This window comes from Physella acuta, unplaced genomic scaffold (assembly GCF_028476545.2).
Source record: "Physella acuta isolate Inbredline_101_S28 unplaced genomic scaffold, ASM2847654v3 ptg000662l, whole genome shotgun sequence".
Classification (NCBI taxonomy): Eukaryota; Metazoa; Mollusca; class Gastropoda; family Physidae; genus Physella; species Physella acuta.
The window spans coordinates 203,630-217,152 of record NW_026732181.1 but is presented as its reverse complement, the minus strand read 5'-3'; the positions used below and the strand labels follow the sequence as shown (position 1 = coordinate 217,152).

At 37.0% G+C, this 13,523-nt stretch overlaps 1 protein-coding gene across 2 annotated transcripts in view; it reads right to left on the bottom strand.

Annotated features, from left to right (window-relative positions):
* The window catches only part of LOC131948861 (sorting nexin lst-4), a 30,233-nt gene that overhangs the window by 7,441 nt on the left and 9,269 nt on the right, over positions 1 to 13,523 (bottom strand). For both annotated transcript variants that reach the window (XM_059310563.1, XM_059310564.1), the window contains exons 2-9: positions 11,378 to 11,464; positions 3,400 to 3,474; positions 2,857 to 3,066; positions 2,554 to 2,666; positions 2,346 to 2,436; positions 1,308 to 1,433; positions 492 to 606; positions 161 to 291 (exon numbers count right to left, since the gene is read on the bottom strand). In XM_059310563.1, coding sequence (XP_059166546.1) covers positions 161 to 291; positions 492 to 606; positions 1,308 to 1,433; positions 2,346 to 2,436; positions 2,554 to 2,666; positions 2,857 to 3,066; positions 3,400 to 3,474; positions 11,378 to 11,464 — 948 coding nt within the window. The remainder of the gene's footprint in view (positions 1 to 160; positions 292 to 491; positions 607 to 1,307; positions 1,434 to 2,345; positions 2,437 to 2,553; positions 2,667 to 2,856; positions 3,067 to 3,399; positions 3,475 to 11,377; positions 11,465 to 13,523) is intronic.

Here is a 13,523-nt window from a genome sequence, read left to right as displayed (position 1 = left end):
CACTGTTGAGTCATTCAACATTCAGGTCCTGGAGTAGCAAAGAGGTGATTTTACTGCAGCATCTAACTGAATATTTCTCTCTGTCTCCTATTTGCTACACAATCAATGTCTCTAATATAATCCAAGTGTTTATCAATACTCTGAGTGTATTAAAAATCACCTTATCATCCGTGCATGTCAAAAAATGATGAAACACATCACTCCTAGATATGACAGGATGTCTGACCATTCGATTGACCCACGCTTGAAGTTGGCGCATTCTTTCTTGAATAAAATCTTCTTCATATCGACCTAAAGAGAATAAATCTGCATATTTTCTACATATACAAAAACAGAATGTGCCAAATCAACTTAAATAGATCCGCATACTTTCAATAACTAACACTGGATGATAAGTTCCAAATCAATTTGAACAAAATGAAGTTTTAAAAAGTTTAACGACAATAGTAAATTGCTCTAAAAATTTGTTTTCAATTACTCTATTTCCATACCTGTGACAGCTTTATCTGGCAATGGTGGGATAGGTATACAAACAAATTTGCACTCCAATCTCCCATGTAGCCAATCAAAATGCTTATACCTCCTGCTTACTATAATGTTACTAAACTGAAAATGTAAACAAAACAGTACTTATGTAATAATATTTTAACATAATCCTGCAATTATTATCTCATTTTATAAGCTTTTATAAAGTTCAGAATGTCAATTTGTTTTTTTTTGTTTGTTTGTGGGTTGTGGCAAGCCTGGTAGCTTCTTCTTCGTTCTTAATTCTTGTGTTGGAAGAGACTCCCTCCACATAATTAGGTATTATGTGTCAACTTGTTATGCCTCATATAGGTCATTGACTCCAATTTCAGCCTGCTTTTCTTTTTCCATTTGCTTTGCCCAACCAAGAACAAACTACAAGGCAGCAGTTGTTTGATTTTAGAGTTGCCTTTCCTAGACGAGTAGCTGCCCACAATTGTATCTCAATTTTAACACATTTATAATGCAGTTAAACTTTCAAGATATCTTCTGAGTTATTGTTCAACGACAATGCAAGCATATCTAATTTATAATCTACTTAGATAGACAATTAGTCATTATAATTAAATGTTAAAATTTATAAATTTAGTAAGAATAGAGAAGATAAAAACAGAATGAATCTCAAGCAAGAGACAACTAAGACAATGTGATAAATATTTACACCTAGGGAATAAAGTTGTGTCGAGACTTGCAGATGGCCTTGAGTAGTAGAGGAAGTACATACTCTAGATTACATAGCATGCTGGAAAGAAAAGACTTTGTACAATAGTTAAAAGACTTACTGAGGGCTGAAGATGATATGCTATGTAACTCTTTAAACCTTTCATTTTGCTTTCTTTCTTTGGTGATGTGACTGCACAGGTGAAAGCACTGTCTTCTTTTAACCACATAGGACCATCAGCAGTTTCCTGGATGCCAAAGAAAACATGAGGGATGATTAGAATTCATTTAAAATGGTTTTTCTTGTAATGATCTATATATATAATTCTCTACATGGGAACCATGCAGGACACCACCACTAACACGTACACGAGCCATGCTGCCCCCTCCCTTGCACTCTAATTATATTGCTACCACCCCCCGCCCCCACCTGTTTGGTGAGCTGTGGTTCATGCCAAATGTTTACAATCGTAGAGCAGGGTCGAATTGGTGACGGATATTAGGGGCAGATAACTTAGTTTTTAAACTATTTAAAACTAAGGGGAGGTAATAACAAGTTCTGCTTGAGCTTTTCATTGTCATATGTAAACTGTTGTCATGGATGGCTGCTTTGGGGGGGGGGGGGGGGGAAGGAGGATAATCGTCCTTTACGAGCTACTGATAGTGTTTTTAAAGCAAAATATTTTCACTGGCAGCATTGGTAGTGTCGAATTCACACATTATGAATCACTGAAAAGTAGAAAATAAAACAAATAGCGGGTCAGCTCGTATTTTATATTTTATCACAAGTCAAACAACTTGGAAGAAGTTGTTGAATTATATGAATTTGAATTGTATACAGTTTTTCATCATTTTACACATACCATTGCTATAAGCAGTTTCAGCTAAAGCTGTAACAAGATGGTTTAAATGAAGCTCAAAATAAGCTGCATACTTCCTTAAAAATCCCAATCACCCAAAGCACAAATTTGCAAGCCAGCCTCTTCCCCTAATTAGTTTACTCTCAGCATTGCATACAAGAATCACATGGCACCAATTCTCTCTTTCTTTCCTAATGTTTCACAAGTGCCTACTAATCAGCTTCTTTGACTGCTTATATAATTATTGATTCTCTTCAGAGACACTAAGCCACAGGATAAAGTTAGAGAGCTCAAACTTACAATTATTTTGATTCGCTCACTATCATTCACTTTCTCAACAGCCTGACCCATCAGGAAAGCTTCCCCACCAGATTTAGCAAAATGGGAAAACCTAAAAAAAGGGAGGAAGAAGTGCCAAAGGTGAAATAATTATTGAACCAAGACCTCTATATAACACTGAATGACATTACTAGCTTACATGTTAGTATCTGAGCTAAGAATGACATACCTGCTAAAACTGCTTTTGACAGTTCCATATTTAGACATTTCTGTACCAGGAGATATTTTCTTACCCTCTCGTTTAGGAACTGCAAGTCCAAAGTTTCCTTGCCCCCCTAAATCCTGAATCAATCAATATAAGCATTTCTCATTGTTTTAAGTGGTTTTAGGAATACTACTTCAAATCATGTTATTGTTTCTGTATGAAAAAACATTTGAGAAAAGGCAATAATAAAATTGTACTTTGAAGAATCATAAATTGTACTTTGTATAATTAACTCTAATTAAAATGTTTATAATCTGTCAAGTTTACTTGTGTAGTCCCTGTTGTACTATTGCTAGATTCCCCATCATCATCATCCCATTCATCATCATCCCAATCATCAAAGCTCTGTTGTTGACTCAATCCTGGTGGTGAGCCTGAAAATCCATTAGAAGGATATAGAGGAGGAGCTGATGGTAAACTGCTAGTGACAACTGGGGGCGGTGGAGGTGGAAACTCTGGTTCTGGTACTGACACAATCTGCAAAAAACAAATGTTAACAACATCCAAAAATGATCAAATAATCTGTAATAACTAAATCAGGTTTCTTAAACTTATAGAGAAAAGAGGGAGGCTTCTCACAAGAATCCAGAACTGGACCAATTTATTGTGAGAGAGGCCAACAACATATAGACGTACAAGAAATTGAAGCACCTCTTAATTAATTATAAATGTTGCTCCTCAGAAAAGAAAAATGCACAATAAATGGCTTTTATTGTTTTTTTAAATTGTTTTTTTATGCAATAGCTGCAAGAACAAATCTTGATGCTGTATTATCATGTGTTTGTTGTTGTAAGAAACAAAAGCACCTACTTCAATATAGGTTTCAGGAACCAGCCCATGTTTACCATCAGCACTTCTTGCTTCCCACCAGCCATCACCTATATCCTAGAAAATAGAAATGTAACAGATATGTGTTAATAAGCATGTATTGATTTATTGGCATAAAAGTAACAAAGTATACAGAATAATGTGTGAGGATGACAACAAAGGATTCAAACTTCATTATTTACCAACATTAAAGGGAAGATGATATGCCTGGGTGCTCCAGGTCACCTGACATATGGAACACAAAGACCACACCTATTGCAGTTTGACAGTTGAATCAAAAGTGCTCCCCCTGGGCAGCCTGCCCAATCAAACTCTTATAGTAGCCCACAGTACACTTAGTGTATGGAGCTCTTTTAAACAAACCCAAGTGTTAAAGTTCTCAAGGGGGAGGCTGGGGCACACCGGGTCAATTTACTGCCAGGATGCAGTTGGATGCACCTGATGCAGTTCGGCCATTGAATCAAGTAATACCCTTGTGCAGGACATCCAAACAATGTATCCCAGCTTCTAACGTAGCTGCTGAGGTACTCTGGGTGCTAAACTACACCCTAATGTCAGGGCTCCACCACTAAGAAATTAAAAATTTTATCAAAGAAACCTTCTAAGGAGTATTCTCAACAACTTCCCAAAGTTTTAAGATCAGATGAAAAGTTTAGTATTGCATTAAGGACAACAGACAAGCATATTTTCATTCTTACACGCTTTTATTGAACTCGTTTTTTGTGCTTTTATCTGTTGTGATTTTTTCATCATAGTTCAAAATTGGTGAGCCAAATTTGGACCACTTCTACCTGACCGATTTCTTTCAAACTTTCTGTATAGGTCAAGACCGGTGACAATGCAATGTGACATGAAAATCAACCTTATTGGATGCTTAAGTAAGTTTTTAAGAGTTAACTAATGTCTCCTATGTAAAGTATTAATTTTAACGCACTACTATAGGCTCATTTTTTGTGTTCATTAAGTGTTTTTAGAGATGCAATTCTTTTGTGTTAAAACTTTAACCGTATTAAAAACAAAATGATTAAAAACTTTTTTAACAACAAGCTTTTGCATAATTATTAAACTAAAAGAAAGTCAGTGATATAAAATATAAATATATAATAATGAATGAATATTTACATAAATAAAATGAAAAGTAGTGGATCACTATATAATGCATTGAATACCTTTTCTAAAATATCTAAGGTACATTTTTCAGGATTTAGCTGGAAATACATAAAAAGAATGGTTTATGTAGGTAAATGAGGCATGTCTCCCAGGTAATCCGCTGACCAGTGTTAAGAGAGGCATAGGTGTAGCTAGGGGAGGGCAGGTGGGGTTGTCGCCCACAGCGGGGGGGGGGGGGGGTGGTGGCCGTAGAGGATGACTATAGTTTGCCCTGGGTGCCTCTGAAAAGAGGGTGAATTTTAAAATTTGCTAAAGAATTTTTTTTTTAATGCCTTAATAAAACTGGACCAACTGAAATGTCATCATCCCACTTGCAGGCCAACTTTTTTCAAATAGGCAATAGCAATTTAGTAAGTGCTCAAAGCCAGGTTTTCTAAACAACAAATGAACAGGACTGGATAAATCTGGGTGAAGTGTTCCATAGGAGAGAATTAATTGTGTAAGAGCATAGGAATGCCATTCACCTGATTTAAAAAAAAAAAAAAAAAAAAAAAAAAAAAAAAAAAAAATACGAAGGTACGTATTCAGCAAATGACGTTCTTCAATAGAAAATACTTATCAAACATACATAGCCAACAGAATTCTCCCTCCCTTTGATACCCCCATTGGTTAAATGTCCTGATGCCTGTAACCCCCCCCCCCCCCCCCCATCATCATATACGGCAATGCTCATCAGCACTTAAGTTGAATAGGACGTGGTGCAGAAAAAAATTTCACCCGCCCCCTGACCTAGTTATTTATAAATCAGGACACGGTATGACGAATCCAGTCACGCCCCTTTAGTCACTGCAAGTTGACGTGCAAAACAGAACACACGTCGAGAAATGTCACAGCTAGACAGCACGAAGCTGGTTGTCCAACGTGCACGTAGTTTCACGTAATGAACGAATATACTACGTCGCTGTTACATAAACGTACAAATAATTGTGAGAAAGAATAACAGAATTAGTTATTGTTTACATGGCAAAACCTAAGAACATAGCAGAATATAGAATAAGCCAACATTTTACTAACAAAATAGAAAGTGCATGACTCGACGCATGCCATTCACTGACGGACGACGACTTTCAAGGTACGCGGATGCTGAAACCAACCATGTTAGAATTTTTAAAACACTAGAAGTACATTTTATAACAACTGAAGATTAAAGTAATTTAAAGTTATGGCACCCCGATAAGTTGCTCAAACCAAATTATGGTAGGCAGATGGCCCTAATATTTGTTATTACTATAAAACTACATTCATGTTTAAATGTCCTCTTGAATGCCACCTTAAGTGTCAAACATAAATAGGATGTTGGTTTTTTATCAACAGATGTGGGGGTGGTTCGTGCTTACGTAGAAGTGAGTAGCGGGGGGGGGGGGTGATCAACTTTTGTGGACGTGTCTGAAATGGGGAGGTGGGTTGAGTATGCGTCCACATCTTGAATTTTACATCCAAGTACTTCCGTTTTAAAAACAAGCATTTTATGATAGACTACAACTAACTCTTATCCGGCAAATAAATGTAAAATGAAGACTGTAGTGCTCGTGTTGTTTAAAATAAACCCAGCTCAGCGTGTAGATAAACTACAATGGGTTCAGACATACCATTAACGACGTCTAGATCTAGATTTTTGAAGATTTTAACTTCACCCTCCCCCTCTCCAAAGTTACGCATTGCCGTCAAAAGCCTGAATACATCTAAATGACGTCACACTTCAGGCTACCGCCGATTTTTTGAAGGAACTGATACATTTTTTTTTCTAAAAGAGTTACTGAACTCTCTCAACATTGAGAATATTGATCAATTTAAATTGCAATTTAAATTTATATATAATTATATTCTTTTACCAATATAAATAACCGTTACAATTCAGTTTCTCACATTATTGCAAAAGTATGTGGTTACGTTTTCAGAAAAACCTCTTCTCCCCCGTCACACACTGTCACACACTGTCATCCACGCCTACCCCGTCACAAACAGTCATCCGCGCCTACCCCGTCACACACTGTCATCCACGCCTACCCCGTCACACACTGTCACACACTGTCATCCACGCCTACCCCGTCACACACTGTCATCCGCGCCTACCCCGTCACACACTGTCACACACTGTCATCCGCGCCTACCCCGTCACACACTGTCACACACTGTCATCCACGCCTACCCCGTCACAAACAGTCATCCGCGCCTACCCCGTCACACACTGTCATCCACGCCTACCCCGTCACACACTGTCATCCACGCCTACCCCGTCACACACTGTCATCCACGCCTACCCCGTCACACACTGTCATCCACGCCTACCCCGTCACACACTGTCATCCGCGCCTACCCCGTCACACACTGTCACACACTGTCATCCGCGCCTACCCCGTCACACACTGTCACACACTGTCATCAGCGCCTACCCCGTCACACACTGTCACACACTTTCATCCGCGCCTACCCCGTCACACACTGTCACACACTGTCATCCACGCCTACCCCGTCACACACTGTCATCCGCGCCCCCCCCCCCCCCCCCCCCCCCCATGGAGTGAGACGTCATATAGAGACCGACGTTCATAAAGACAGTGAGCTCACCTCTTTGGTAAGCAAGCGATGAATAAACAGAATTAGAGGTCCTGAACCTCAGGAGGTCTTAGGAATGATTTATCTAATGATTGTCAATATTAATAAGAAATAATAATACTGGCTTAATAGGGCGTCGCCAGGTCGGGTCGGTAAAGCTCGTGGTTGCTACAGCGAAAAACAGAAAATCCGATAACTGGGGACAGCAAACTATATAGGACAAAAGTTGGACAAAGGTTATGGAAGCAAATTCAGACTGAAAAGTAGGCTAAAACAAGTTGCTATTTAATTAAAACTTGTTTTGGAGTAAATCCTTTCTAACAGTACAAGAAGAAGAGAGGCAAAAATTGTATGACGTTGTTCACGGACGGTTGGTGGATATATCTGTTTGTCTACCAAGTTTCAATGTTTGTGTAGCTGTAATTTAGTCTAAACTGGGCTGAGTATGTAATGAAATGTACTGAAGGTTTGTTCTCTCGTGCACTGGTGTTGTTCACATCATAATCTGTTCGGGAGCACAGTAAAATGTCAACAAGTTTTTCCTAGGCAGATGAGAGCTCACTTCCGGCACTGTCATTTGGTAATGAGCTATTTTAAAGTAAAGATGATGGTGATAAAATACGGCAATCTTTGTCTCACACTAACTGCAAGCAGACACTTTCCGTGGATGTGTTGAAAGGGCACATTATTTTCTGTATGATCATACATATGTCACCAGGCCTTCAATACATACATGAGAACTACGAGTTGTTGTGAACCAAACAACGAGGCCTGTTTCACATTTAATGTTTGCCACGTTCGGCTGCTACATTTTTACGCTACGTATGTACTTTATGGAAAAACAAACCGCAAAACATGGCTCATCCATTCCTGACATCCATACGAAAGGCAAGTGAGGGGGGTTACGGGACACGGAAGGGTTAGGTTTCCGGATACATGTGGACGTTCACGTGTTAACTAAGACAGTAGCAAACCCAAGACTTGATTTGTATAAAAATATGAAGAAATAAGTGGCACTGCGCTTTTTCTATTTTTAAAGAAAAAACTACGTGTATAAACTCATCGTATCTCGTTTCTATATTTATAAAATGGGTACTACTTGTACGATGGTACTCGATGGAGGAAACAGAACTGATAGTTTTGTAAGCAGAAATTTCTAGTGCCCCCCCCCCCCCCTCCCCGGAGAAAAAAGACTGGAAGAAACACTGGATATATATATATATATATATATATATATATATATATATATATATATATATATATATATATATATATATATATATATATATGTGTGTGTGTGTATATATATATATATATATATATATATATATATATATATATATATATATATATATATATATATATATATATATATATATATATATATATATATATATATATATATATATATATATATATATATATATATATATATATACTTTGTTCATGGGGGGGGGGGGGGTGATACCACGAGGTGCAGCACCGGGTGACACCCGACTTAGCGACGCCACTTGACTCATCGTCTATTTGAGACGTATTTGCTTTTTATTTTCTGCACATACGCTAGAATAGCATGCGCTAGCAGATTTTGTGGTGTTTTTTTTTTATTATTATTATGCTGGATTAATCACAAAGCCTACACACCGAACAGTTATCCCCAATATGAGTGAGATATGAGTAGCAGGATCAGACAGTCAATACACTTCATTTACACTACCCAATCTAGCAAGGCAAACAAAACAGGCTACTACTGAGAGGTCAAGGTTAGTTCACCTAACGAGGTCTTGAATATTTGACAAGTGGCACTCCTGTATTGATTTTCTGCATCCGCAATTGTTTGATAAGGGGAAAACGTTAATGAAGCGCTCATTATAAAGATCTAGTTACATCTTTTAAATAAACCGGGAGTAATCTCCCCTAAACTTTCTCGAATATTCTTATATAACATTACGTGGGATGGCAACACGGAACATGGACATGATTTTTAATTGCTTAAACTTTTAAAAATAGAATAGAATCTCGAAGAAAAAAGAATTGCGCATCAAGCGAACGCCAAAACAAAATGTGCATAATAATGCAGAATATTATTAGTACTTTATAAATTTACATGCGTTTTTTGAGAAATCGGAAATAGCGTAAATTACTATTTCCGGTCAACGGAAATTACTCAAAATTTGATAGAAGGTAGAGGATTAGATATTTTACTTACATGTGAAATTTCATTTATCTATCTGAAATAGAACTCAAGTTATAGGCTTTTGAAAAATTCAAAGTAGAAAAAGTACCACTTCCGGTTATCGGAAATCGCTCAAAAGTTGATACGGATCTACGATTTTGATAAAATATTTATATATGAAATTTCATCAACCTAGCTCTAACGGTACTCAAGTTATCGTGTTTACAGACACACAGACACACACACATACGGACAAGATTGCAAAAATGTTTTTCCGACTCAGGGATGTGTAAAACGTCGAGATTTGTAAAAATCTAAAAAAAAAAATTTGCACGATTACAAGATTTTCTCTATACTTCGCATATACGAGAAAGTAAAAATAATAAAATAAATTAAAATAAAGAATAAATCACTATATGGGGTCGCACATAAATGACTTAACACTCGTAGGGGGGAGGGGGGGTCCGTATTTTTGTGACAGTGTGTGATGAGGGGGAGGGGTTCAGATGGTGCGACGTCACACTTTTGAATTATAAAAAAGCAATTATATAGAAAACGAGTTTTAGCCGTTATGTCGCGTTTTAGAAAACGGTTTTAATAAGTTTTAATATAAATTGATTAAAATACTCTATGTTGACAGAGTTTTTGGAAAAATTTCGATGTCTTAAGAAAAATTCAACTGCAATATTTTTTTTTGGGGGGGGGGGGGGGGTTGTCGGCTGAGGTGTGACGTCTTTTTACGGGAGGGGGGTGGGGTCTGGCTTTTTGTGGCGATGTGTGACGAGGAGGGAGGTAAAAATCGTCAAGTCATTTATGGATGACTCCTACAGAGGCGTAGCGAGGGGGGGGGGGGCGGACATATGTCCCCGGGCGCCGACCATAGGGGGGGCGCCAAATTGAAAGTTTGAGGGGGGGTGCAAATGAAAAGTTCGGGGGGGGGTTGCAAATCGAAAGTTTGAGGGGGGGGGGGGGTGCAAATGAAAAGTTCGAGGGGGGTGCAAATCGAAAGTTTGAGGGGGGGGTGCAAATGAAAAGTTCGAGGGGGGTGCAAATCGAAAATTTGCTCCCGAGGGGGGCGCAATTGAAAGTATGTCCCCGGGCGCCGGGAAGGGTCGCTACGCCTCTGGACTCCTATAGTGTTAGTATAGTTAAGTCCCATTATTTCTTTCAGACTTTTTTTCAGGGGGGGGGGGGGGGACGACGACGGGGACGGACAAATGAAATCGGTAGACTTTCTTCGAGATAAGCCTGCCAAAAAGTTAACTCTATGCCACCCCAAAAAGATATTTAAAAAAGGGGGATATGAAACTTGTACTTTTAGTTTTCATATTGAAGAGGTTGAAATTGGGACATTTCATTAATAATTTCCATGAAAAGTTCTGTATTTCAGTATTTTAAACCCTTACCCTTGTGGTTATGTGTGTACATTAAATTGGAGACCACAAAAAGAGAAAAAGAACCTATCATAATACAAACTAACTGGCTAACAGGACTGATAAAATTCACTGAATTTTTTGTGGACAGGTTCTAATGCAATTTTATACATTTTATTCATGTATAAACCTAATAAAGCATTTGGCAGATAACAAACAATAATTGTAGGCTATTTATCAAATCATTTCAGCTTGTAAGTAACTGTTTTAAAAAATGTTAATTGCATAGTTTCAGATAAATATCATAGAGTTAAAATTTGTTTACAAAAGCTATTTGTGATGGTTTTTTTTAAATTGCAAATAATCAGATGGTTCTTTGCATTTCAGTGCAATATCTTATTAATTTAGAACCAAAAAAAGCAAGGATAGATTTTGGGCAAGTGCTATAGGTAGATAAATGATTGATCATGTCTGTCAGAGTGAGGATTGATGAATGCTTAAATGCACATCAATTTCTTAAATGGGTTAATTTAAAATTCAGACAAATATTACATCAAGTATGATCAAGGCTAACACAAAAACGGGTGGAAATTTTTTACCTTCAGTAAAAAAATATATTAAATCCTCTTATTGACTTAATAGTATAAAAGTAAGATACATTTAGAAAAAAACAAAATTGACTGACCTGTCTCAAAATATATAAAGTCTCCCCTGCAACAAAGCTCAGTTCTCCATTACTCTCATCACCATCAAAATCATATAGACAACGCCCCTAGAACACAAAGTTTCATTATTTAATTTGAATAAGTTCTGAACACAAAAACTAAATACAAAAAAAAAAGCATAAGTGTTATGTTTGCTCCTGAGTTGACAGGAAACTACAAATTTGATAAAATACTTAAATATGAAATTTAGTAAACATAACTGTAACAGTACTCATGTTATTGCATCTTTTATATTCTTTATAAACTGGGGAGGTGTAAAATGAGGGAAACTTAAAATTTCATTTAATTTTTCTACATGATTACAATAGTTTACTCTGTATTAGAGAAAGTAAACAGAGTTTTTGTGACCTCGGCACATGAAGGAATAGTGTGGTCAGTACTGAGCCTAGCAACTTTACTGAGGTGGACTCAGGGACATTATTTGGTCCACTAATATAAGCACTGGTTGCTCATGAAATTCCTTACACATCTTACACACACAATGCTTTTATTAAAAATAAAAAAGTTTGTTTCTTGTGCAATTAAATCTTATATTCATAACGGTGTTTTTATAATTGTATTATTTTGTGTTTAAAATCACATAGAATAATTATTTTAATCATAGTGTAAAAAACATGTAAACGGTTTACCCAACTGTGTATTATTTTATTCAAGTCATGTCATGTCTAAAAATAAAGTTTATTGCAATACAAATTCCTTGTAACAGAATCATCTTAAAACACAGGTGCTTGGTTACTGTTAGTTAACTGCTGGGGTGTCATGGGGCACTGGCTGTAGCTACTGGATACACTACCAGAAGGCACCAGATACAGCCCACAGTTTAATCATCAAATGGTGTGTGCTGGTCTTAAAAATGCATATAAACATGTGGGAGTGCTGCAGATCACCTGACTGCTGACATGCCTGATTTAATTTAGTCAACTGTTATAGTAGCCCACAATGTACATCAAGTATGGCACCTTTTAAAATGACAGTAGCAACACAGAGGAGCCCAGGTGCCAAATCGCACACTGCCAGTGTACTAGGGATGTGCCTGATTTGATACAGTGAATGACTGTGCGATAATGCTCACGGGAATGCAAAATGCATCTTGCTGCTACGCCGCTCCTTCAAAATCTTTTATTTCTTTGCAAAAACCTCCCCAGGAGTATTCTTAACAACCTCCCAAAGTTTTATAGATCAGTCTTTGAATATGTAATGCCTATCTGATCATGACCTTGCTAAATTAATCAAAGTTTAGTAGGCCTAATTATAAAATGGAGCTAATATTACTTTATTAGTTACAAAAATAAAAAACCGGATACAATATATTTTGTATAGTATACACGGCAGGTAATATAAAAGTCATACATAAAGTACTAACGGGGTATGTGTTATACACTAATGCTCAATAACGAATCATTGTTTCTGGTAGTTAAAACATAAATGACATTACTGCTAATGCCAAGGTTAACACTATCCCTAAACTAAGTCCTAACCCAATTTTGAACCTTGACACCAAATCTGAGTTACAAACTACTAACACACCTTTTTAGAGTATTTTGACACTTTTGTCAAACATTAATAATCATCAGTTGTAATACTACTACTAATATAAACATTGTAAATAATATAAGAGACAAGAAAGGAAAAGGGAAGATCAGGGGTAGCAGGTGTATTGGTATTACCAATTTCAGAAATAGAAAAAAAAATATAGGTGTCTAGTTAATATGTTGTTAGTAATATTACTGTAAGCTCAGGTATATTATGGTTAAGACTGTGGTAGGACTAGGATGAGGGATTAGGTTAGCACTGAAGTTTAGCAAGTCACATTTGTATTATTAAATTAACTACCAGTGATCTAACCTTTAAATTTTAAGTAAAGGTAATATGGCATATGGGGACATTAGTACTATTAACTTAGTTTAGATCTATTCTTTAGGCATTGGCCAACTTACAATGACTGTAACATTGAACTATAACAGCGCATTAGACTAAACTAGTCTATTTCTATTTTCTGCACTGACAAAATCCAATTGAGTAGGGGTCATCCATAAATGACGTCATGCTTTTTTTGACGATTTTTACCTCCCCCCTCCCCTGCGTCACACGTTGTCACAAAAAGCC